The sequence below is a fragment of the Macaca fascicularis genome, chromosome 9, assembly GCF_037993035.2.
Source record: "Macaca fascicularis isolate 582-1 chromosome 9, T2T-MFA8v1.1".
Taxonomy (NCBI): Eukaryota; Metazoa; Chordata; class Mammalia; order Primates; family Cercopithecidae; genus Macaca; species Macaca fascicularis.
The window spans coordinates 123575452-123602210 of record NC_088383.1 but is presented as its reverse complement, the minus strand read 5'-3'; the positions used below and the strand labels follow the sequence as shown (position 1 = coordinate 123602210).

The window sequence follows — 26759 nt, the reverse complement described above, 5'->3', positions numbered from 1 at the left end:
AGGCTGAGGTAGGAGGATGGCGTGAACCCGGGAGGCGGAGCTTGCAGTGAGCCAAGATAGCGCTGCTGCACTCCAGCTTGGGTGACAGATCGAGACTGTCTCAAAAAAAAAAAAAAAAGAAAAAGAAATTTCAGATAAAGCATCACGTGCATGATGTTTCCAAAGGGGAAGCAGACATTTCCAATTATTTTACTTTTCTATTTAGTCCAGTAGCCTTTAATATATGCGAGATAACTTTCTTTTATCTTTATGTTCTCTCTAAAAAAATATCATTGTCAGGTTGAGTGATAACTGTCCGCCAAGGGAGCATAGGGAAGATCTGCCCTGGTTTCTGAGTGCCTAGGGTCAGGTCCCGGCTCTTCCACTTACTAGCAACCTCTTTACTTCCCCATCCTCCACTTCCTCATCTGTGAAATGGGATGGTCATAGATCCCTACATTGTAGGATTACATGAGTAAATGCAGTGCTGTGTACTTATGAAACAGTAATTTACTGTTCAGGCATTGATTTCTGAATTTTCTTGGAGAGCAGTTCCCACATTTTGTGACTCTGCCTTTGTCACTCTGCTGGTCATGACAGCTGCCTTTCTCTGCTCATTTGATATTTTCTACCAGTATAAAAACTGACAGGCAGGAATACATCCACACATGTAGCACATGGATTGTTGGAGTTTGACTCATAATGATGAGTTTTTATGACAGCATCTCCAAAAACAGATCTGCCTCCCCTTCTTTAGACACATTCTCCTTGTAGGATACAATGGCAGAGGAGGCCTGGCAGGGAACTGCTGAAGAGTAGGGGTTCTGGACAAGTTCTTGGCTGGTTCCAATTCCAGCTTTAGCACTTAAAGGATATGTGGCCTTGAGAAATCAATCTTTCTGTGTCTCTGTTTCTTTGCCTATACAATGGGAAACAATAGTAGTTCCTTTCTCATAGTGTTGTTGTGACGATTAATAAAAATGGAGTGCTTAGAAGATTGATGACACATAGGAAGTACATACGTGTTGGCCATTATTCTTTAAGGAAGTTGTGAGCCTAGAACTTGAGGCTAGAGATACTCAGGACCAGAAAAGAAAGAAAGAAAGAAGGGAAGGGGAGGGGAGGGGAGGGGAGAGGAGGGGCACAGCATAATGGTTGACAATTGGGCTCTGCATTTCAGAGTGCCTGGGTCTGAACCCTGATCCTACCTCTTCCTAGTCGTGTAGGGTTGGGCAAGTCATTTGATATCTTAGAAACTCTGTGCCCTCGTCTATAAATGGAAAATCTCTGCTTCAAAGAGTTGTTATGATGGCCACATGAGATACTTCATGGAAGGGCAGTCTAAATGGGGAGAGGGGACCTGTAAAACCCATGTAGGAGGCTGGGTGCGGTGGCTCACGCCTATAATCCCAGCACTTTGGGAGGCTGAGGTGGGTGGATCATGAGGTCAGGAGTTAGAAAGACTAAAGCCTGGCCATTATGGTGAAACCTCGTCTCTACTAAAAAAAAAAAAAAAAAATAGAAACATTAATCGGGCGTGCTTGTGCATGCCGGTAGTCCCAGCTACTCAGGAAGCTAAGGGAAGAGAACCACCTGAACCCGGGAGGCGGAGGTTGCAGTGAGCCGAGACCATGCCACTACACTCCAGCCTGGGTGACAGAGCAAGACTCAGTCTCAAAAAACAAACAAACAAACAAACAAAAAACTCATGCATGAGGAAACCCACCCAGAACAAAGACTGTTACTGTGTGTCTTGAGAAGTGAAATTGGAAGATAGAGCAATGAGGCCAGGTTCAGGGAGGCCTGGAGGAGTTTGGCCACATGGAGTTCCTGAGGATCATTTTAACCTAGAGGATGACCAGATGAAAACAATGTTCTAGAAAGACTAAGGTGGTGATGGAGAGAGTGATATGTAAAATCACTGATTTTGGATCAGGGATCAAGGTTGGGGGGACCATTGATTGTAGTTACTGGTAATGGCTGTGGGAAAAGATGAGGAAGGTAAATGAAAGTCTCATGTTTGTAAAGATCTAGGATGCTATTCCTCATTCAACAAACATCTCATTGAGCATCTGCTGTGTTCCAGGCATTGTTCTAGGCACCAGCTAAATTTTTTTTTTTTTTTTTTTTGAGACGGAGCCTCTCTCTATCGCCCAGGCTGGAGTGCAGTGGTGCAATCTTGGCTCACTGCAACTTCCGCCTGCCAGGTTCAGGTGATTCTCCCACATCAGCCTCCCAAGTAGCCAGGACTGCAGGCATGTGTCACCACGACTGGCTAATTTTTCTTTTTCTTTTTTTTTATTTTTGTATTTTTTGTAGAGACAGTGTTTCACTATGTTGGCCAGGCTAGTCTCAAACTCCTGACCTCAAATGATGGACCCACCTCAGCCTCCCAAAGTGCTGGGATTACAGGCATTAGCCAAATTCTCTATTACATACTTAACATATTATATTACTGTTATACATTTGTCACAACTAAGAAAACTGCCATTGGCACATCACGAATTGCATTTTAATTGTTTACATGCGTGCCCACCTCCACTACCAAGAAAATGAAAACTGTCTGTCTTTCTTATACAAGGCCTAGCACTTACAGTCCTAGATAAAAGTTCCGGAAATTGAATCAAAGCTTTCTCTCTCTCTAGACAAGGCTAATTACAGTCTTCTCGTTTTAAGTATTCATTGAAAAATAGCACACATATTACAGAAACATACAAAAGAGATAAAGATCACCTGAAATCCCATCACCAAGAGGTGACCTCTGTTAACATTTTGGTGAACATTCTTCTGAATGTCGCTCTAAGTGCTACAGACATGTATACAGTTTTACATAACTTCTTTCCATAGTATTTTGTTTGCATGTCTTCTTTTCCAAAATCATGTATTCTTCTGAGTGTCACAAAAAAGGCTGAAACCCTTAAATTTACTTGGGTCACTTGGCAATGGGGTGAGCTCAGGTGTGTCCTGGCAAAGCTGTACTTTGATTTCCATTATAGCAATATTAGCATATAGCCCTGTTACCTCCTGGTATATTTCTCTCTCTGAACAGACCATCAGCTACTGAATGGTAAGGACTGGTTTTTTTGTGTGTTTGGGGTTTTTTTTTTGGGGGGGGCTTTTATGAATAGCACTGTGCACCTAGCAAGCATATACATGTTCATTTAGTGAGTGAATTGATACCATCCCAGGAGAGCCTTTGAGGGAGTAAATCTCAGCTCCCAGGTCTGAATGGTGAGGTCCGATTGCTGTTTGAATGAAGATGCAGTTTGCGTGCATGAGAAGTAAGGTATACTGGCATGTTTAAACTCTCTGTCATTTTCTCTTCTCACTCACGAGTGTTTTCCCTTACTTAACAGCAGGGGAAGCAGTTATTGCTTCCGATAAATTTGTTGATAACAGAATCAAAACATGTTTTTAAGAAAAGGTAGAGGTGTCAGGGAATGAATCTCCTCAGCTTTGAGTATAACACTGGAGAGCAGCTATACTTCTCTGAACATAGAGGGAGCCAGCCCCTGACCTGGAAGAGGGGTGACCTGTGTGATAGTTTCAATGTTGTTCTACTGGATATTGAGAGAGGTGTTGAGAGGCTTTGGAATCTTACATAGTAGCCAAAGGTTCATTGCAGAGACAAGGTATAGTGCAAAGAGGAACAATAATATTCAGATTTTTCCTACTAAAATCTGTAGCAATTATGACCCAGACATCAAGATCCCAGAGTGATCCATCTTTTCCCTCATCCTGAGCCTGGATTATCTAAGTTTCAAGAAAGGAAGAAAAGTTCCTGCTTTATAGGGAATGAGTACAACTCAGGGATTAATTTAAAAGTGCTTTCAGTGGGTGGAAAGTTAGCAGCATTTTGTTATTTGCTGTTTTTGTTTCAGCAGTTATGGGTCCTACATGATAAAGCCCACATCTAAAAACTTATCAAAAGAACCGGAATTTCAGTAGTTGGAACAGCAGTCATTTCCCAGTTTAATTTTCATTTTTAAGTAGCAGTAAAAATCTAGCTGTTTAAAAGCACTGCTTTGCATATCTATAATTGTATATTTACACAGATTGTTCCTGGAAGGATATTTGAGCAATTGCTATTAGTAGTTGCCTCTAGGAAGGGAAAGAAAGGACTGGGTGGAAAGAGACAGGGAGAGAAGGAAAATGATTTTTGGTGTATTTTTCACCCTATGATTTTACCTATTTAAAAGCAAAGTCTATTAAAAATAAAACAATGTTCATTTTTCAGAATAAAATAAAAGACTCGTTCCAAAGTCTTGCTAGCGCCTGCCCTTGCTGTGACCTTCAGCTGTGTGTGTATTAAGTGACAGCTCACGTGATGAAAGTACTGAAAGTGACATTCTGCCCCTTCTTTTCTTCTCCCTATCTTTGGAATAGAGTAAATGAGCTGAGGTTTGCTAATGAGTACGGATCTGAGAAGCTGACGTAGAACTCAAGTACGATTTCCTCTTTGGCCAGAGCCCAGGTATGCTAGGTGAACACAGCCAGTTAAAGATTTATCATAAACCTCTTCACCAGGTTCAAGTTTACACCTGTATTAGGGAAATCAGCTCAAGAGCAAATTTTCTGGAAACAATTTTATTTTTATTGAGGGGAAATTCACATGGCATAAAACTGACCATTTTAAAGTGAACGTTTCAGTGGTCTTTAGTGCATTCACTACAAATGTGCTTTTGTACAACCATCCCCTCTATCTAGTTCCAAAACATTTTCATCACCCCAAAAGAAAACTCCTGTACCCATTAGGCAGTTACTCCCCTCCCCGCCACTTTTTCCCAGTCCCTAGAAACTACCAATCTGCTTTCTGTCTCTATGGATTTGCCTATTCTGGATATTTTATATGAATGGAGTTATACACTATTAGCATTTTGTGTCTGGCTTCTTTATTTAGTATCATGATTTTTAAGGTTGATCCAGTTTGTACCATTTGTCAGTGCAGTTGTGTTGCTCAACAACAGGGATTCGTGCTGACAAATGCATCATTAGGTGATGTTGTCGTTGTGTGAACCTCATAGGGGGTACTACACAAACCTAGATGGTATAGCTTACTACTAACACCGAGGCTATATGGCATAGCCTGTTGCTCCTAGGCTACAAACCTGTATAGCATGTGACTATACTGAATTCTGTAGGCAGTTGTAACACGGTAAGTGTTTGAGTGTCTAAACATATCTAAACGTAGAAAAGGTCATGTATTGTGCTTCATGTTATGGAGGCTACAGTGTCACTAGGCAACAGAAATTTTTCAGCTCTGTTGCAATCTTATGGGACCACCGTCATGTATGCAGTCTGTCATTGACCCAAACATCATTCTGTGGCGCATGACTGTACCTCATTTCTTTTGTGGCTGAATAATGTTACATTGTATGGCTATATCACATTCTGTTTAGCCATTCATCTGTTAATGGGCATTTAGGTCATTCCCATCTTGGGCTATTATGAATAGTTCTGCAAAGAACATTCATGTATGAATATTTGAGTACTTGTTTTTAATCCTTTTGCATCTTGGTACATTTTAAGGGGAGTTTGATAAGAATGATCCCAAATCTTGGAAGCAGTGGTGGCCAGTTTTCTTAACCCCTCCCAGAAATTACTGGGCTGGTACCCAGTAGTATTTATGTCATGGCAGGCTATGGCATGGGCACCATTGAATGGCCTTAGGTGACAGCTGGTAGCAGAGTTCATCTGGTGCCTTTCTTCCTCTCTTGTTTGCTTTCTCTCCCACTCTTAGATCCTTCCCTTTTTCTACTGCTTTTCTTCTGCTATTGCTGGCCGTAATTTGAACAGAGGACCATATGGCCGTTGCTTAGCCTGCTGGTAGAAATTTACCTCAGATTTGCCAAACTCTCCAGAAAAAAGAGTATGAACAGTGCTGAGAACACAGGCTTCAAGCTTCAGCCATGTTAGTTCTGTCTTCCTGCAAAAAGATACAAAGTCCTTTGTGGCTCAGGGATCACATAATGTTTGCAAGGCATGTCTGGATTATATTTTGTAAGCAGAAGGGAGAACTGCTCCAAGCTCACAGAGAAGGACTGGTAGAGCCATGTGCTAGGTTCGTGGTCACTTGCCCTGCCCTGAGGGAGACCCCAAGGTGAGCACACCCTGTCCACTACAGCCATGGCTAGAACTTTTCCCCCATGAAAGTTGGAGGTCAGTATATTTTTCTTTTTTCTTTCTTCTTCTTCTTTTTTTTTTTTTTTTTTTTTGAGATGAGTTTTTGCTACGTTGTCCAAGCTGGTCTCAAACTCCTGGGCTCAAGCAATCTGCCACCTCAGCCTCCTGAGTAGCTGGGATTATAGGCATGTGCCACCATGGCCGACTGGAAATCAGAATCTTCAAGGTTGCCATGTGACCATCGCCTTTTCTGAGAGCATCCCATGATTGGGTGATGCTTGGCTTTGTTTTGATAGCTTCCCATTTTCCTCTTGCTATGCAAATGGCATTTTCAGGTGACAGAGAACTCTACTTTTGATTTCAAGTCAGTCCCTATGATGTTTACATCATCAGAAATGATGTGAGCAACCACACGGGACCAATGGAGGAGGAATTGGAAAGCAATGATGCTCTGGGCCTGTCCTCCATCAGCTGGACTTTTGAAATTGTTACCTGGTCATTTTGAAGTTAAGAATATACTTATTAGGGTGATGGTTTATTCTATACATGTAGCACCTCCTTTTAGTTATAGTTCTGAAAACATACACACACACACACACACACACACACACACACACACACACACACACACACACGAGTTCTCCCTGACAGGACCTGAAACCTTAAAAATTGGAGCAGGTGACAAAACAGTCTTAATGTTTTATGCTAGTATTTTTATTTCCCATAAAAGAATCTCTGTTACATTCCCAGGAAATACAGGTTTAGCTATTTCTATTTATTGTTCAGAGAAATGGAAGAGAGGCAGTTTAAGAGATTATTACCCAAGGCAGTAGACCCTGTCTTTAAGCAGATATTAAATTTCTCAGCTCCTAGCTAGTTTTCAACAGCCTTTCAAAATACACGTTCTGCTTGACAAATGTATACTCTCAAGTAGCTGGAGTACTTGCTGCCTAGAAGGCACCCGCATCCTTCACCCTGTTCCAAGCAGGCCTTGAGAAATTCAGCCCTCATGGGCTCATCAGATCAGCCATTGAGTCCAGCCCTGATTGCAGTGGCAGGTGTGGGGGCCATTCAGAGCCATCCTCCAAACATCATTAGTGGAAGTTCTTGGACTCTCAATTCTAATACTTCTGGGAATGGGGTCTGAGTTGGTATTAAGTCTACAACAGACCATCTTCTATTTCTTTTGTGCTCACCATCATATGTAGCAGCATTTGCCATGGGATTCCTGCATAATAAATTGTTAATCAGTTAATCCAGAGGAAAGGAAAACAACCTGACTCCTTTTAGTTTCCTGTTTACATCCTGGTCATGGATATGGGGGGTGGGGGAATACTCCAGTACTAGCTAAAGGAGAAGGGTTCTTGACCTTGATAATTGGTTACCAAAACACCAGGAGTTTGGTCTAGGTCCTGCTGCTCGCTGCACAGAAAGTCAGTGACTGAGACAATTATTGCCAAGGAAGAAGGCTTTAATCGGGTGCTTCAGTCAAGGAGATGGGAGATCAATCTCAAATGTATCTCCCTGACTTTCCAAAATTAGAGATTTATATAGTACAGAAGAAATGTAACAATGTGTAATGAAACAGGAACTAAGGAGGGGGTAAGGAAGCAATCATGATGAATGAGGGGTCTGGCATCTCATTGTCTGGATAGGTGATTTAGTGAGTTTCAGTTGTTTGATTTTCTTTTTTGAGAGTCATAAGGGTCCTTTTCTGAGAAAGGAACTCAGATAAAACAATTATTTTTGGGCCTTGTTACATTTTAAGGGGTTTGCTAAGAACTATCCTATCAAGCTTTAAGACCAGAAGGGCCAATGTCCATGTTTATCCAAAAAAAAAAAAATCCTCTCTATGGAGCTATTGGGTCAGTTTCAAGTCCCTAACATTCCTAACAGAACTCCGTGGGACTGGTTTAGAAATAAGGATTAGAAATTCAAAATGTGCAATGGCCTCTATTTATGAAAACTATGACCAAAGTAACTAAAACTCTAAGTGTATATGATATATACTTAAAACAGAGGAAAGAGAGGATTTATTGCCAAATACCAGGTTGTAGAGGACTTGAAAATGGCTGCTGCCCTGCCCGCCTTCTGCTTTCCTGATGAAGGCTGACCCTCTGTTGCTGTTATGGGCCACTCTGTTGCTAAAACTTGTTTGTTGTGCAGTAATTGTTTTCCAAAGACAACAAGAACCTTCACTTAAAATAGCAGTTCAGAGGCTTGCTCTGGCTTTCAGTGTGTCCAGCATGGCCATTAAGACAGCAAAGTCAGCAACTGACCTACAGGGACATGGGTGAGTATGCAAGGTCTAGTTCAAGGTTACATACTCAGGCTCCACATAAGCCTTTCAAAATCATCAAGGCATTTTTCATAAATCCGAGATGTAAAATATGTATAGCATTGAGACCCCCTTTTCCCCAGAGTGGGAAGACATTGCACCCACATGAATGTTTTGATTTCCCCACCCAGTATGTGTCTTCTGACCTTGTATTGCTTTTCTGGCTAATGGCAGCATAGAATTTCAGAAGCTGAAAAGTAGTTTTTAAAAATAATCCTTGAAAAGTGCTTAGCCTAACAAATTGCGGTTTCACATTCTGTTTTGTACTCTATTCTTTCTTATGTTGACCTCATACCCATGGTGTTTGCCATGACATGCTAAAAAAGAAAATTGTGGACTCATTTGAGTGACTTGCTTTAAATAAAAAGCATGGACTGTGGCCAGTCAATATTTGTCAACTCCTAGGTGTCTGATTTGGGACCTGGCAACACTGAACAGCCTGGATGAAGATGAAGGTCAACATTCAACAATATCCACTTGCTAGACCAACATTCTTATCACTACTAATGATGGGGCCTTTTTGGTCAAGGAGAGGTTTTCAAGTGCCTAAATCATTTCTGCCTTAAAGATGTTGAAACTGTTGACCAAGTCTTATAAAAAAAATAATAACATAAGGAAAGTCTGGGTTTTTTAATCCATGTGTTGCAAACTCATGGTCCTAGGAAGGCCAGGCTAGTAGCACAGTTGCATGTGGTCAGTTCAAGCATGAGAACAGGTGGCAACTGACACACTTGTGGAGGGATGGAAACCCCTGTGGACTGGAACTATCTGTGCTGCATAAAGTGAGCAGTCACCTCGTGTCTCTATAAACACTGATTCCTGTGGTGGAATCCACATGTCAGGGGCTGAGCTAATATGTTGAAGGCTTGTGTTGAAGGTAGCTTGTTAGCAGAATCTGATCCACATTCAGGTCACCCTTCTCTTGTGCCCCTTCTTTCTCTTTTGGACAGAATGAGTATTCTCCCACATTCTACCTCCACCATTTTATTACACAAGATTGGGAAATCCATGTTCTCTAGGAACAATTGAATGACAAGATAAGATGACATAAATTCAGGACCTCAACTTACCCAAGCCCTGGCACTTAAATTTGTTATTTTTTTTCTTGGAGCTCCTTAGCTTGAGTCCTGGCCAGGGATAAAGTACTCTAGTTAACAGTCTATTAAAAGGATATTTTATAAAGTCTCCAAAGTCTTATTCCATTTTCTATTAATAACAACCTAAATCTGAAATGATTTTGTTTCTATTTATTTTTCATCCACGTGTATAGCCATGAACTTATTTTGTACTTTAGTTTATGACAAATACAGTTTCTCTTTTTTTCTTTTTTCTTTTCTTTTTTTTAATGAATCTATTGAAAAAAAAGGATTCAAAGGAAAGCTTGAATTTTCTTGAACATATCTGAGCAACAGTTTCAATACTGAAGATCGATTTTTTAAATGTTTTATTTAAAAAATGTTATAGTAAAGAAAGAACATGCTCTGAACTATCTTAAAATCCCTCTGGATATTTTATAAGTCTCAGTTATCTCAGTGTCTCAGCAAGCATTGATTAGATGCATAAAATTTCTCCCTGGTTTTTTAATGTAATGATTTACATTCAGTTCACAATAGTTCTCTATATAGTCTTTACCTTTGAAGGAACGCCTCATGCTCTTGTTCTGTAGTGTCTGTTTTTGCCTCTTTACAATGAAGGAGGCAGGAACCAGAGAAACAAACCCATGATTGGAGGTTTAAAGTCAGAGCAGTCCTGTAAGCATCAAAGCTTGGGTTCAAGTGCATTTGAGAAAAGAAGATTTGTCCTCTGTGGTTAATTGGGCAGGCAAAGCCTGGGCCCACTCCAGGCCTTAGTTTCCTGTGTGTAAAATGAAGCATTTGCATCAGATGGTCTATAAAGTCCCTCTGGCTCTCAGATATTCTGTGGTCTGTAAAATGCAGATAATCTCTATTCTCCCAGGTTAGTGGGAGACCTAGGGCAAACTGAGATAACACACATGCAAACTTCAGAACACAAGATGTTAATTTTCTTATGATGATTATGAAACTAAGAGAATCTAAAACGCCTTCCCCAGAAGCTGACAGTGGACCATTTAAAATGTTTTAAAGGGAAGAGAAAATGTAAGTTATGTTAGATTATTGCAGGTATCAGGACAGTAGAGACACCGAGTGTTTACATGTATGTGCCTGAAATTCAGCTCAGTAATTACACATATTAGGCAGCCTGGAAAAGCAGGTATTGCTCACCTACTCATCTTACAGATGAAAAAAATGAAGCCCAGTAGTTGCCTAGTTTGCCCAGCGTCCCTCTGGTCAGTGTCAGAGCTGGAATTTGACTCCAGTGCTCTTCGGCTCCAAAATCCTTAACTGCTGTGAGTTGCCCAATAGGTGTGTAGAATACGCCAAGACACATGGGGGACAAAACATTGAAGACTCTTATTTTTCCCTATTGCTACTTTTATTATCCTCCATCAGAGCTCCCTTTTCCACCTGAATGCTATCTTTTAGAGACAGGGTCTCACTCCTGTCACTCTGTCACCTGGCTGGAGTACAATGGTGTGATTATAGCTTACTGCAGCCTTGAGCTCCTGGGCTCAAGTAATCCTCCCACCTCAGCCTCCAAAGTAGCTAGGACTTGCAGTCCTAGCACTGCCACGCCTGGCTATTTTATTTTCTGTAGAGACGGGATCTCACTATGTTGCCTAGGCTGGTCTTGAACTCCTAGCCTCAAGCAATGATCCTCCTGTCTTGGCTTCTCAAAGTGTTAAGATTTAAGGTGTGAGCCACTGTGCCCAGTCTGATGATATCTTAGATTACATAGCTTTCTTGTCACTTTCAGCTCTTCAAAGTCCAGTCCTATTAAAAATTCTATTCCCACATCCATTTCAGAGCTTCACCCTTTCCTACGTCAGGCCCAACCCAAATTGGAGACCTGCAATGAGGCTGGTCTTTCTTATCTCCTTTCTGTCCTTTGGGGTTCCTTTGGGGTCTCGGACAGGGGGTGGGGGATTAGAAGTCAACGGGACAAGGTGTTATATAACTGGCGTTATCATGCTTCTTGCTGCTAACACTGGCTGGAGATTTTTAGTGGGGATGGGGGCTACATTTGGAGTTCTTTGACCAAAGTGCAGTTTCTGGTTAACCTCTTGCAACCCACCCTTCTCCATTTTCCAGAATCAGGCCCTGCTTCCTCATGGTCTCCGCATAGCTTGTTACTAATGAAGTCCCTCCTACTCAGCAGGCACCTTTCTCAGGTGGGCTCATCAAGATGCTTGGGTGTGGGTACCATCCATGGACATTCATGCACCTCCAGTGAGCTGAACAGTGGAAGTTCACACCACATCACTTCTGTCTTCTCCTTCACCTGCCATCAAGGGTGGCTCCAGCCAGCTTCCTGCCTTCCTGATTCAGTAGGCTCCAGACTTTTGTCCATGAATGCTTTCAAGCTCCAGGATACATCAAAAGCTCCTCTTGGCTGGCACAGCAGCGGTAGGGCCTGAGTTTACCCACTCAGTAAGTATCTAGGCAGAAAGTGGGGAGGCTGTTGCTCCTTCTAGCAGGATCCTCTAATCCTTGCAGCAGAGCAGAGGGGAACACCACTCTCCTGCTGTGTGAAGAGCTCCCTGCTGACCCTCAGCTCTCCATTTTCCAATGTCTGATTTTAGAGTTGGGTAGGCCATAGGGTTGATAGTCATCAGGTAGAGTCTACCATCTTTTGATAAGTCCTGCAAGGATATTCCTAGCACCCTTCTTTGGAAGATGGGGATACTTCTCCCCCAACGTTCTCAGCTTGGAGGTTTTAGCCAAACATTCCAAGACACTTGGAAAAGTCCCATTCTGTATTCTGGAAACTTTGATCCTGGCTAGGTAGTTGTTCTGAATGGCAATTACTACATTTATAAATGACTGCACTTTCAAAGCACGCAGGCCTGGGAAGGTAGCGGTGGCTGGGAATTTAGCTAGCCCATGGTTCTCTTTTTTTTTTTTTTTTTTTTTTTTTGAGATGGAGTCTCGCTCTGTCGCCCAGGCTGGAGTACAGTGGCCGGATCTCAGCTCACTGCAAGCTCCGCCTCCCGGGTTTACGCCATTCTCCTGCCTCAGCCTCCCGAGTAGCTGGGACTACAGGCGCCCGCCACCTCGCCCGGCTAGTTTTTTTTTTTTTTTTTTTTTTTGTATTTTTTAGTAGAGACGGGGTTTCACCGTGTTAGCCAGGATGGTCTCGATTTCCTGACCTCGTGATCTGCCCGTCTCGGCCTCCCAAAGTGCTGGGATTACAGGCTTGAGCCACCGCGCCCGGCCGGTTCTCTTTTTTTATAGCTAGCCCCATGCCCTCAGCCTTCTTTTCCAGAGAGGCATCTTCACAGAGTAAGACATCTTTGGGGCCCTTATTCATCTCAAATGGGAAATTCCAGGAAGGCAGAAATAGTTCTCAAGGAGAACATAGGTGCCCAGGCTGAGAGAAGCTTAAGTGCTGCCCAGGAGATGACTTCTCTCTTAACTTTCTATCCCCTAACAATGGTCTTTATTTTCAAGTTGTGTGTTTGCTTCTTTCACAGCTCTGGGATGTCTGGGCACTGAGGTGCTTGTAAAGAGCCCAAGACCTAACTCTGCTCCCAACCAAGGAAAAAGGGAGTCTATTGAGTGGCTCCCATGTACCAAGCATTGTATTATGCAAAACACTTTACAGTGCATGATCTCTTTTCTTTTTTCCTGAAAGCAACATGTCCCCTTCTTCCACTTAACTTTTGCAGCCCAGGTGTCCATAGCCCTATGCTAAAATATATAAACAAACAAACAAATAAATATATTAAGAGTGACAGGCAAGATCCCTATTGTCAAGGATATTAATTGCCTTTGAACAAAATGATACCAATTTGGAAGCGGCTATGTAGATGGATGTTAATTTAACCTGGATGTGAGTAGCCAAATACCTGCTTTTTTCTGGCTTTTGATGCCAAGGGTGAAGGGCTCAGGGTCAAATCTTTAAGGTCAGGCTTTCTCTCTCTCTCTTTTTTTTTTTTTTTTCCCCCACATTAGGTCATTATTTTTCCTGAGTAGGACACTGGAGAGTTGCTCATGGGTTTTATTTCCTCGATGCCACTGCATATTCACCTATTTCTGACGTTGGCAATAATTCCAGTGCCAATCACCAGCTTTCTATATTTATCGGCAGCTGCTTCAGTGATGTGGAAACAATTTTCTCAACAGCTGAAAAACATGAAGATAGAGAGTAGGACATTTTGTTCTTTATGAAAGAGCTTAGTTGGAGTGAGCGTGGAAGGAGTGAGCAATCTAGCACGAACCTTTTGTCTCTGCATCTTTTCCACTCTCTCCAGCACAATGTCAGGCTGGAGTGAAGACCATGGCTTTGTCCAGACAGGAGTGGGTAGGCTCTATGAAATACACCAGAATACTTCGGGTCAGGATTCTGACGTGGGCTGGTATTCTCTTTTCTAGGTGATGCTCTTTGTTGATTTGCTTCATTTGTATCTTAAGGTTTGGCAGGAAGGAGGCTTAACCCTAGCCTTTACTTCCAGCCCAACCTTACCAGCTGGCTGGCTTTAAGCATTCAGTGAATATTTTTCTATGAAACATGTAGTGTGGCTGTCCCCCATGAGGCACCATGCAGGGCACAGAAGATCTGAGTGGCATAGACACCACCTGTGAAGTCAGAGGGCTTCCGGTCTGTAAGGCACTTTAACTAGAATTATTGTGAAGACTAAATGGTACCATGTTTACAAAGCCCTCACCATGGTACCTGATTCTAGAAAGCCCTCAGTGCAGAATGATCATAGTGGCGAGGCAGGAAAACTGAGTCTAGAGACTGGGAGCCTAAGGTGAACCCGCGGCTGACTTCTTAGAATTAAACCAAAAGGAAAACTTCAGTCTCTGATTGGTCATGGGCCAGTCCTTCACTTCAGCCTCTGATTAGTTGCAGGTCAAGCTTCCACTTCAGCCTCTGATTGGCTGTGGGCCAATCCTTCATTTGTATAGGGTGTAACTCCGCTTCAGCCTCTGATTGGCTGCAGGCCAAGCCCTCAAGACTTTCTATCCCCTAACAATGGTTTTTATTTTCAAGTTGTGTGTTTGCTTCTTTCACAGCTCTGGGATATCTGGTCACTGAGGTGCTTGTAAAGAGCCCAAGACCTAACTCTGCCCCCAACCAAGGAAAACGGGAGTCTATTGAGAGGCTCATATGTATCAAGCATTGTATCATGCAAAACACTTTACAGTGCATGATCTCTTTTCTTCCTTATAGCAGCCTAGGCAATGGCTGTTGTCAGCATTTTACAGATGAAGAAATGAGGGTTTGGAGAGAGTAACTTGCTCAAGTCTTCCTGACACCAAAGCCCATGCCGCCCTACCTTCCCCACACCATCCACCTCCCTGGACCTCACTGGTGGTGCAGCAGGGAGACTGCAAACAATTCTGTCAACCTCCTTGTGCCCGTCCAATGTCATTTGTAAAAATGAAAAGCCATCTCTGAAAGTTGATTTTCGCCTTCAAAAATTCTATTGAACAGCAGCTTCCTTATTATTTAAATCTTTGCTGCCACCTAGTGGGAATTATGTAATTAGAAGAATAAAGAAAAATTTCAGTTAGACTTGAATTAAAAAACTGTCCATTTCATCCTGTAAAAGGCAAAACTATGTAGACGGTGAAATGATCAGTGGTTTTCAGGAGTTAGGAGGAGGGAGGGATGAAAAGGCGGGGTACAGAGAGTTTTTAGGGTAGTGACACTACTGTGTATGATACTGTAATAGCGGGTACATGTCATTATATCTTTGTCCAAACTCAGAATGTCCAACATCAAGACTGAACCCTAATGTAAACTGTGGACTCTGGGCTATCATGATGTGTCAATGTCGGTTCATTAATTGTAACAACGGTTCCACTCTGGTGGGGGATGTTGCTAACTGGGGAGGCTGTCGCGGGTAGGGACTGGGGTTGTATCGGAAATCTCTGTACCTTCTGCTCAATTTTGCTGTGAACCTACACCTGCTCTAAAAATAGTCTTTTTTAAAAAAACTATCAATTTTCTTATATCCATACTGTGCTCCTAAACTTTAAAAATTATATTTTTAAACAAATATCATGGCCTTCCATTTTTATCTTTATAGTAAACTACCAGATGTGAAATTCCTTTTATAAAAATTTTGGTCAGGTGTTGGAATTATTATAAACCCCAGCTTTTAAAAAATGCTTAATCTTTTGTGATCATCTAACATACACTCATTTGTGCATGACCTTCTAATATGTACTCATATGTGTATTAGATAATGAGCTATACATTAAGAAATTCTAATTTGCAGTATTCAGAACTTATATTTTTAAATGTTATAAATAGTCAAATTTTTTACATTATCATGGTTTAAAAATTCAAACAACACAGAGGATGTGAAGTTAAACAGTAAAGTCCTCCTCCAGAGAGGGAAGTTTCTTCAGAATTTTTAATGTTTTCCCCCAGAAATGTTCTATTCTGGGACTAGGACACACACACCATTTTCTTTACTACTTTTTTATGAATGGGCTTATGCTATGCTTACTGTTCTATGGCCTGCTTTTTTTACTTGATCTATTTTGAACATCTTTCCATGCCAGAGCACAAATCTGCCTCGTTCTTTTGAGCAGCATATAGTATTCCATTATCAACTATACTATAATTTATTTAACTGGCCCTTCGCTGATGTCCATATCACCTATTCCCAGTTTTTGTCGTTAGGGAAATGCTGTAGGGAATATATGCATGCACATACATGCTTTTGCAAATATATTTGTAGAATAAAATCTTAGACCTAAAATAATTACTGGATCTCAAGGTTACGTGAACACCCACTGATCAAGATCACCAAAAATACACGTCATCAAAAAAAAAAAAAAAAAAAAAAAAAGAGCGGGTCAGATTTATTTAACTAGCTGCAGCAATAGGGAAGCCAGAGGAATCGTGAGCCCACTCTGGGTGCAGTTTGGAGGAGTTTTCACAGCATTTGGGCTTGTGCTGGGTTATTTTATTTTATTTTATTTTATTTCTTTATTTATTGAAATGGAGCTTCTTTCTTGTTGCCCAGCCTGGAGTGCAATGGCATGATCTCAGCTCACTGCAACCTCTGCCTCCCAGGTTCAAGCAATTCTGCCTCAGCCTCCTGAGTAGCTGGGATTACAGGCGTCCGCCACCACGCCCGGCTAATTTTTTGTATTTAGTAGAGACAAGGTTTCACCATGTTACGTTAGGCTGATCTTGAACTCCTGACCTCAGGTGATCCATCCACCTCGGCCTCCCAAAGTTCTGGGACTGTAGGCTTGTGACACCGCACCCAGCCCATGTGCTAGGTAATTTTAAAGAAGATTCAAAGGAGCAGAAGCAGTTCTAGGTTAAGCGTTGTCAAGAAGCAGGGCCAGGTCAGTGATTGGGTCTCTTAGGTTTTTCTGGATGGTCAAATAATTAAAGTTGGGCTAGAAGCATCATTAGGAAAGCAGTGGCAGTCATGGATGTGGTCAGAAGAGGGGGCTGTTTCATCACTTTGGGTTACCAAGTGGCCTCGTCTCTGTCTTGGTCCAAACTCGGCCACTAAGTGGCCTTGCCAGGACATGGCTTTATTCTGTGTGTGTTCCGTGTGATCAGTTGGGAGCACCGTGGCCAACCTGACACGTGCTTGCTTTCATTCTCTCAGGTACATTGATTTGGAAAATGTCTGTAGATGTTGAAGTTGCTTTCCAGAAAGGTTGCACCACTTTATAGTCTTCTGGGTTCTTTTAAATACCCAACTTCCCTAACAGAATGAAGCAGTCAATAATCAGATTAATTATGGCAATTTTAATAATAGCAAATGTTTCTGGTCACTTCCAATGTGCCATCTACTGCTAAATCTATTAAATGCCCTGAATCCTCATCAGAGGCCTGAGACCAGGTGCTGACAACATTCCCACTTCCCTAAGAAGAAACCCAGGCTTCAAAAGGATGTAACTTGCCTTGATCACAGAGCTAGCCAACAAGGAGTTAGCTGGGGTTCAGGACTTGGATGTCTTATTCCAGGCCCACACTCTTTACTATGAAGAAATAATTTCTCTTTTATTATCCTTCCAGGAGCCCGCCAAGGAGAATTGAAAGCTAAGGAATTAAGAGCCATTTAACTGATGATCACAAATCTTTGAAAGGCTAGTTTGGGTTGATAAGGAAGTAGGGTCCCATTTACAAAAATGAGATTTACGGGCAGCCTTCCAGGAGTAATCACGTATATAGTGTTAGGCGAGGCATCAGCATAAAGTGCTGAGTTGTTCACAGTGCCTCAATTAATAAATGCCTATGAGTACTTTCTTAAAATCACAGCCAAGACACTATAATTAAATATTCTCTGTGTGATCTGTAGCTCAGACGGTGCATAAAAAAACCCCAAGTAAGCAGATGGGTGAAGGACACCCATCCTCTTAGATCCACGGACGTTCGTGAAGCTTCCATGCTCTGTCCTTCCGAGGACACAGCCTGCGAGACTTCACCGAGAAAGATTTTGTGCAGGGAAAGAAACTGACCTGAGATGGTGCTTGAGTAAATATTGATTGAGTGCATGATGGGCACACAGTGGGGTTGAAATTGGGCTGCCTGCTTGGATTTAGCAAAGGAAATGTGTAGTAACCACTGGCGGCTGCTCTTTTTCAGATTGTGCCGGCTGTGGAAGAGATATCAAGAATGGGCAGGCACTGCTGGCGCTGGATAAGCAGTGGCACTTGGGGTGCTTTAAATGCAAGTCCTGCGGGAAGGTCCTCACCGGGGAGTACATCAGCAAGTAAGGCTGGGTGCGGGCACGCGTTCCTTTCAGTGGGCACCAGGCGTTGTGGTTCTTCTGCAGGTTCTGGTCTCAGGGGCCCCATGCTGTCAAAGGTGCTGAAATTGTTCACATCCTGCCGTCAGAATGAACTTGTTGCTATAAAACTTTTGAAAAGAATTGTATTCTTCTGCTTTGGCTACTGTAAACCTAATGAAATGTTAATCATTGCCGGATTTAACAATGACAGTGTTATACTGTATGTCATCACCAATTAAACATTTAATAATTTCCCTGTTGCTATTCATTCTCCTATGAGGAACTAGTAAGCCTTTGTCCTCCTTCCAGGGCTGGAGTACATTTATAGACGCCCCCCAAAAACACGCAAAGCCTAAGTTGTCAGCCCTTTAGGACTGTGCACAAAACAGCCTGCCAGGAAATGGGCTCATGTTCAATAACAGTGGATAATAGCTACAGTTAAGGAGGTGAGGGTTTTTTAAAAAAGCAAATGTAGCCTGGCAATGAGGGGAAATTTTCCACTGTATACCTTTTTATGCCTCAAAAAAAACTTTTCTGCTGGGCGCAGTGGCTCACACTTGTAATCTCAATACTTGAGAGGCCAAGGTGGGAGGATCACTTGAGCTCAGGAGTTCGAGACCAGGCTGAGCAACATAGCGCGACCTCATCTTTACTAATATAAATAAATAAATAAATAAATAAATAAATAAATAAATAAATAAATAAGCAAGCCAGGCATAGTGGCACATGCCTGTAGTCCCAGCTACTTGGGAGTCTGAGGTGGGAAGATCGCTTGAGCCCAGGAGATCAAGGCTACAGTGAACTATTATCGCACCACTGCACCCCAGCCAGGGCAGCTGAGTGAGACCCTGTCTCAAAAAATAAACAAATACATTCCTTCATTCATTCATTCATTTCCCCAACCACATGAAATCACCTATTCAAAAATATTAATGAATGTAGTTTAAAAATATAATGAAACAAACAAAAGGTTTCTTTGGCCCCACCCACTAGAAATCTGATTCTACAGACCCAGGGTAAAGCTGAAACATCTGCATTGAAAGGGCAAGAAGGCCAGGTGCGGTGGCTCATGCCTGTAATCCCAGCCCTTTGGGAGTCCGAGGTGGGTGGATCACCTGAGGTTGAGAGTTCAAGACCAGCCTGGCCAATATGGTGAAACCCGTCTCTACTAAAAATACAAAAAAGGAGCCAGGTGTGGTATTGGGCACCTACAACCCCAGCTACTTGGGAGGCTGAGACAGGAGAATTGCTTGAACCCGGGAAGCAGAGGTTACAGTGAGCTGAGATCGCGCCACTGCACTCCAGCCTGGCGACAGAGCCAGACTCTGTCTAAAAAAAAAAAAGAAAAAAGAAAAGGCAAGAAGCTCTTCAGGTGACCATGATGGACAAAGTAAGAAGACAGGTGCCTGGCTTCTAATGGAACATTGCAAACTGCGCAGTGGTGGGTAACTTGACAGTCTAGAGTGGCACTCTATAGCTTTACCATGCAATCACACACAGGATATAATACTTTTCCTGTGCTCCAAGGTAAATGGAGGAGGTTGCCTCAGCTGGAGGAGGCAGCCATGGGCCCCGGAGGCCTCCTGAGAGCTGAGAAGGTGGTGTCTGGAGGCTGTTCAGAGGCTGTAGTCTGGCATGTGGGCCCCTTGTGGTGGGGGCATGAACGCTGAACCCACATCTGATGGGCTCAGTGTTCTTTTTCTCTTTTTCTTTTTCTTTTTGTTTTGGAGATTGGGTCTCATGCTGTCACCCAGGCTGGATTGCAATGGCGCGATCTTGGCTCACTGCAACCTCCGCCTCCTGGGTTCAAGTAATTCTCCTGCCTCAGTCTCCTGAGTAGCTGGGACTTACAGCTGTACGCCACCACACCTGGCTAATTTTTGTATTTTCTTTAGTAGAAACAGGGCTTCCCGTGTTGGCCAGACTGGTCTCAAACTCCTGACCTCAGCTGATCCACCCACCTTGGCCTCCCAAAGTGCTGGGACTACAGGTGTAAGCCACTGTGCCTGACCTCAGTGTCATATTATTAAATATACGTATTATATACATTAACTATTTTTTAGCTTTGCCTTTATTGTGGTTTTAATGAAATTGTCTCTAGTGTTTTGCCTTCAGGTGTGATATTGCCTATTGATTTGCCAGTATCTTCTTCAGGTTCATTAATACCATTCGTTCTCTGGTTTATTAATTATTGTTATGTGGGCTCAATGGGCTCAGTGCTCCTCCACGCCCAGGGGGCCTGTGGAGAGAGAATGCTGCCAGGCTTTCTGCTCGTTAGCTCTGAGACAGTACAAAATCAGCAAGGGTGATCATATGACAACATGGCCGTTTCGCCTGTGTGGCACCGAGAGCCAGAGCACTCTCTGGATCATTTCGCTTGTGGTTTTGATCATGTCTGGCCAGGTCTGACTGGATTACCAGGCATGTGAACGCTGGGTGGGAGAAAATACGTCCTGCCCTTCTGTGGAAAGACCTTGGAGAAATGTGGTTTTGGTGTCTTCTCCGGCCCCTGGCCACCTCCTCAGGAGCTGAACACGCTTTTGTCTTGCAGGGATGGTGCCCCGTACTGTGAAAAGGACTACCAGGGACTCTTTGGGGTGAAATGTGAGGCATGTCACCAGTTTATCACAGGGAAAGTCCTGGAGGTAAGTGGCAGACCGGCTCCCTCACAGCGACCGCCATCTTCCTCAGCGGCCCTCAGAAACACACAAGACGGGGACCCTTTCCCGCCTCCTCCATTTTTTTTTTACCTGTGGAGAAAGAAAATAGTCGCAGGTGACTGTCTTTGGGAATTACGGTGCTGCACTCTCCTCAAAGGCTCATGTGGAAATTAGAATGATGGAGAATTTGCAAAGGAAAAAAAAAAAGAATGATAAAGGTTCTGGTGGGAGTTATGTAGGAGAGGCTATATTAGACCATTTTCATTTTTAGAAGTTAGACAAGAGTAAATGAAGAGGATGCGAAATCGTGTGTATACATCCGTGTGTGCGTGTGTGCATCTGTGTATGCGTGCATTTCTGGGCGTGTGCAGATTCAGGGAGCAGAGGCTCAGAATGGAAGCTAAGAAAGGAAGGGTGGGGGAAAGGTAGAGGCATTGGCTTCCCCAGCCTTCAAAAACCACATCCTGTGTGACCCAGAGCACCCTGTAGCCAGGGCTGAGCTGAAGCCTGTCAAGTTCAGGTGCCACCGCCTCCAGCTGGGGAGCTTTCTTCCTGCTTTCTCAGCAGCTGCCACACAGGCTTCTGCCTCTGGGCTGAGCCAGTTCCTCTGGGGTGAGACACAGAATTCTGGGGCCAGAGTTCAGAAGGAGTTGCTACCCTACTTCTCCCAGGCCTGTGGGGTGTCAGCCAGGTCCAAGGAGAAAGTAAGACTGCCTCACCCGTGGCCCACCTGCCAGGGTGGAGAGTATGACCCAAGCAGAGGTGGATCAGGAAGCCTCACAACTAGGGGGATGACTACAGGTTCTGCAGCTTGTCACCGTGCTTAGTCAGGCACCAGGCTGCTGAATCCGCAGAGCCATGTTCCACCTTCCCAGCAGGTCACGTTTCAGAGACACAGACACAGATCCAAGGCACCCCCACCAGGGTGTTTCTGGGCTGCACTGTCTCTTCTGTGGGTTTCACAGCAAAGGTTCAGCGTGGCCCCCTAAATCCCACTGTAAGCCCTTTCCACAAAGCACAGAGGGGCCAGCATTGGCTGTGTGCTGGGACCTGGGCAGCTGATTGCACTTGGGAGAGAAAGGTGTGATTGTGGTCAAATGCAGTTGCCTCTTAGCTCAAGGAAGAGGGTTCTGGGAAGAGGGAGCAGCACTTGCAGGGGCGCAGAGGTGAGGAAAAGCACAGCATACATAAGAAACGTCAGCTGGGCAGGAGCACGATGTGACAGATGATGCTGGAGAAGTGGGCAGGGTCCCAAGAGTGACATTCTGGAGTTTGGGTGTTACCCTAAAAGCGGTGGGAAGCCATTGAACTGCTTGTAGCTGGAGTGTCATGTGATTAGACCAGGTTGTTGTGTAAAGAACATATGAGAGTTCTCAAATCTATGTACACACATGTTCACAGCAGCACTATTCACATCAGCAGAAAGGTAGAAACAACCCAAAGTCCATCAGCAGGTGAATGGATAACAACATGTGGTGTATCCGTCTAGTGGAATATCATCCAGCCTTGCAGCAGTGATGCCTACCACAGGATGAGCCTTTAGAACACACTAAGTCAAAGAAACCAGCCACAAAAGGCCACATATTATATGATGCCGTTTACATAAAATATCTAGAATAGGTAAATCCATACAGATAGAAAGCAGATTGGTAGTTGCCAAGGGCTGGGGGAAGGGGAAATAGGAAATTACTGCTTTACGGATACAGGATTTCCTTTTGGGGTGATAAAAATATTTTGGAATTAGATAGAGGAGGTGGTTGCATAGCATTGTGAATGAATGTACTAAGTGCCACTGAATTGTTCACTTTAAAATGGTTAATTTTATGGTACGTGCATTTCAGCTCAGATGTTTTTTTTAAATGACTGGGAAGGGAGTTGAGGTGGAGACAGAACAGCTAGGAGGCTACTACAGAACTCTGGGCACAAAACGATGGTGGCGCTGGCTGGAGTGGAGCCTGAGAAATGGGCCCCCACCCTCTGCACACACAGGAAGGGTGGAAAGAGTTCTTTCATAGCCTTTCCAATGAAGCTTTAATTATTGACCCAAGGACACTTCAAAACTAGTGTCTTGACCAGGGAGAAAGAAGCATATTCCCAGGAAGGCTGTTGGAGAAGATGGATGGGACCCACCTGAAGGGGAGCTTGGAGTCCGAGCAGTCCCATCACAGTGCTCAGAGCACGATGCAGTGGTTGGTGCCTCCCCTCCTGGCCCTGAGTCCATCCCTCATCCCTCCCCAGAGAGCTCTTCTCAGAAGTGCCCTGACTGGGGCCTGACACCATTTCCCATGGGGTTCCTGAGTTTGATCTCTTGTGGAGGACTGAAATAAACCTGTTGAGTTGGGAGCAACTTGGAAATTTCCTTCTCCTCCTCTTCCTTCTTTCTTCTTCTTCTTTCTTCTTTTTCTTCTTTCTTCTTCTTCCTCCTCCTTCCTCCTTCCTCCTCCTCCTTCTTCTTCTCCTCCTCCTCTCTCCTCTTCCCTCCTCCTCCCTTCTCACTTCTCCCTCCTCCTTCCTCCTTTCTTCCTTCTAACTTCTTTCTTCTTTCTTCCTTCTTCCTTCTTCGTTGTCGTCATCTTCTTTTCTTTTTTTATTTTTTTAAGAGACAGGATTTTGCTCTGTTGCCCAGGCTGGAGTGCAGTGGTACAATCATACCTCACTGCAACTTTGAACTTCTAGGCTCAAGCTATCCTCCTGCCACAGCTCCCTGAGTAGCTGGGACTACAGGTGCACGCCATCACACCCACCTAATTTTGTTATTTTTTGTAAAGAATGGGAGTCTCATTCTGTTGTCCAGGGTGCTCTCTAACTCCTGGTCTCAGGCAGTCCTCTCACCTCAGCCTCCCAAAGTGCTGAGATTACAGGCATGAGCATCCAAGCCTGGCCCTCATAAAAAAAAAATAATAAAATAAATAGAACATCAGAATGATTTCCTAGATGTCCAGCTGTGCAAAGAGAGGCGAGAAAACACTGAACGCGGTCCCCACATTTGTGACAGCCATGTTTGCAGTCTTCTTAATCCACATGTGGAGCTGTGTTCCCCCAAAACATGTTGGGGAGGGAAAAGGGCTCTGTGTGTGTGTGTCTGAGTGTGTGTGTGTGTGTGTGTGTGTGTGTGTGTGTTGATACCCTTCAGATTTAGCTCGACAGCTGTGGGGAAGAAAATCTAAAATAAAGCTAGATCCAAGAACATGCCGTTTGGAAGAAACATCTGCTCCCTCTGTTTTCTCCTTCAAGACCTGAGTCATCTGGCTTTCCCTGTGGCTGCAGAGGCCTCTTCTCAAATTGGCTTCAGGTTTCTGTGAAGGCCGTTTTGTGAGGCTTAAGACTTGGAGACTTTCCATTTGGGGCTTTCAGAGTTGAGACGTCTGGGAGTAGTTTGCACCATGTTCAGCCTCAGATTCAGAATCCATCCAGCAGATGTAGTCCTCAGATGGGCGTGTGAGCTAGAAAAATGTCCTGCAGGGTTATCACGCTGACGTATGACAGCTTGTGAGTCAGTTTGGCTTGGTTACCAACACAAAGCAGGGCGGTCTCCACACACTCCTCCCTCGGCCTCTCACGCTTGGGTCTTGGTGGTGGTGAAATTTTATGATGGTGGATTTTTGTAAATACTGTGAACCTTGGGTTTTTGTGGTTTTTTATATTTATTTTATCCACAGATAAATTTATTTTATCCCTTTACAAATGTATTAGTTTTCTGTGTCAGCTGCAGCAGCGGTGGCTTAAAACAACAAGCTTACACAGCTCTTGAGGTTCTTGAGGTTAGTTCTTAAACTGAGTTCTCTCGGTTCTTGAGGTGAGACGTCTGAAAGCAAGGTGCGGCAGGGCCATGCTGTCTCTGAAGGCTCTGGGGACGGGCCTTTCCTCGCCTCTCCCAGTTTCTGATGGCTCTGCATGTTCCTTAGCTTGTGGCAGCCTCCCAGTCTCTGGCTTTGTCTTCACACGGCCGCCTATTCTGTGTTGTCTCCTTTTCTCTGTTACAGTTCCCTCTGCCTCTTTCCTGTAAAGGCACTTGTCATTGGATTCAGGGCCCACCCAGATAATCCAAGATGACCTCCCCATCTCAAGATCCTTCACTTAGTTACATCTACAAAGACCCTTCTCCCAAATATGCATTCACAGGTTCCATGGATTTGATAGGGAGTCTCTTTTGGTGACGATCAGGTCACCATTCAACCCGCTCGAGTAAGCCTGGGAAATCACGCAAATATCATCCCAGCGAGGCCTGCAGACCCTGTGTGGTTTTAATTTAACACTCACTGAGTTCTAAGAGGACCCAAAGGCCTCTCTAGTGTGGTGTCACCAGAGATGCCATCAGACACCTGAGGGACCTTTGAGAAAGAGAAAGGTCACTGGACAATGAGAGAGAAGAGATGCTCCAGGTCTGGCTGTGTCACTCATTCCTGAGTGACTTGGGGCAGGTTGTTCAGCCTCTTGGGGCTGTCTTCATTTCCCAGGTAAAGGGACTGGCATGTAACCTCCAGCAGCCCTCGAGTTCTCTCTGTCTCTGTCATTCCTTAATTCTTGTAAGCCCGGAAAATCACATCAGCTTGAAGGGGTGGGGAGGTGAGCCTGAGCACCAGCGGGTCAGTGAAAAGGCTCTGGGTGGCAGCCAATCTGAATCTGTACTCACCAGCTGGGGGTCCTTGGGCAAGAATTGCCACTTCTTTGAGCCTCAGTTTTCTTTTCTTTAAGTGCAAGAATTGAAAATGTGCATGTAATTCCAAGACTTGGGCTGCTAGACCTCCTGGAGTCACTTCAGCTCTAAAGATCTGAGTTCTAGAATTCTCATGTCTTGGCTGTAAGGGATCAGACAGAGCCAATGGTTATTTTTTTCTGGAAACCAGCACGTAGCACTCAGCATAGAGCCTACACTCAAATTGTAGCTTGATTTCTCATCACTTGCTTTCAGTTTTGTTTTCGACAGCAAGATTCTCTTTTTAGGGAGATCTTGCTATAAATGGTACATCTTCAAATGCTTCTGCTGATTAACTTATAAATTTAGGAGAGGACTGAAGATATTTACAACCTGCCTCCTAATTAAGAAGTATAGGGGCAAATTAGCGTGAGATACTTGAGTTTGCTCTCGCCATCTTTTCTCTGAACTTCTCTGAAGCAGCCTTCCTCCCCTTCCTTCTCCCCTCCTCCTCCCCCTTCCCCTGCCCGCACCTCCTTTCTGCCTAACAGCCTAATGGTAACAGGAAGCTGCAAGAGACTTCAGACTTAGGTCACTAATGTCATGGGGGAGTGGGGCATCTCTTTGGAATGCATTTCTTCCCATCTTTGGTAGATAGCCCTAGGAGAGCTCTCACTCCAGCAGACATCCTTTCCAGGGTACAGGTGGTTACCTGCTAACCTCATAAAGACAAGAAACAGCAACAAAATGGTTGTTATTATCAATAGCAACAGCTAGTTTCAAAATGAAGGCAGCTCATGGTGGGTGCAATCAAGTAAGGACTCCAAAATTCATAAGGGGGTTAGTCTCATATCTCCAACCCTAAATTTAAGTAAGACAGCAACTGAGTTTCTTGATCTCTCTTTACAAAGGTATAACCATCTCTAGGCACATAGCTAAAAGTAGATTGTTTTTGATGGTGCTTTCTTAAGATACGGAATCTTCTCTGGAACACCACACTCTTACGTAATACTTCCCATACCTCGTTGTTGTTGTTGTGGTGGTGGTGGTTTGAGACAGAGTCTTGCTCTGTTGCCCAGGCTGGAGTGCAGTGGTGTAATCTCAGCTCACTGCAACCCCCACCTCCTGGGTTCGAGCGATTCTCCTGTCTCAGCCTCCTAAATAGCTGGTATTACAGGCACACGCCACCATGCCCAGTTAATTTTTGTGTTTTTAGTAGAGATGGGG

At 43.9% G+C, this 26759-nt stretch overlaps 1 protein-coding gene across 27 annotated transcripts in view; it reads left to right on the top strand.

The window, feature by feature from the left end:
• Nucleotides 1-26759, top strand: part of ABLIM1 (actin binding LIM protein 1) — a 389359-nt gene that overhangs the window by 253327 nt on the left and 109273 nt on the right. For all 27 annotated transcript variants that reach the window (XM_045362237.2, XM_065521449.1, XM_065521448.1 and 24 more), the window contains 2 exons: nucleotides 18092-18218; nucleotides 20788-20881. In XM_045362237.2, coding sequence (XP_045218172.1) covers nucleotides 18092-18218; nucleotides 20788-20881 — 221 coding nt within the window. The remainder of the gene's footprint in view (nucleotides 1-18091; nucleotides 18219-20787; nucleotides 20882-26759) is intronic.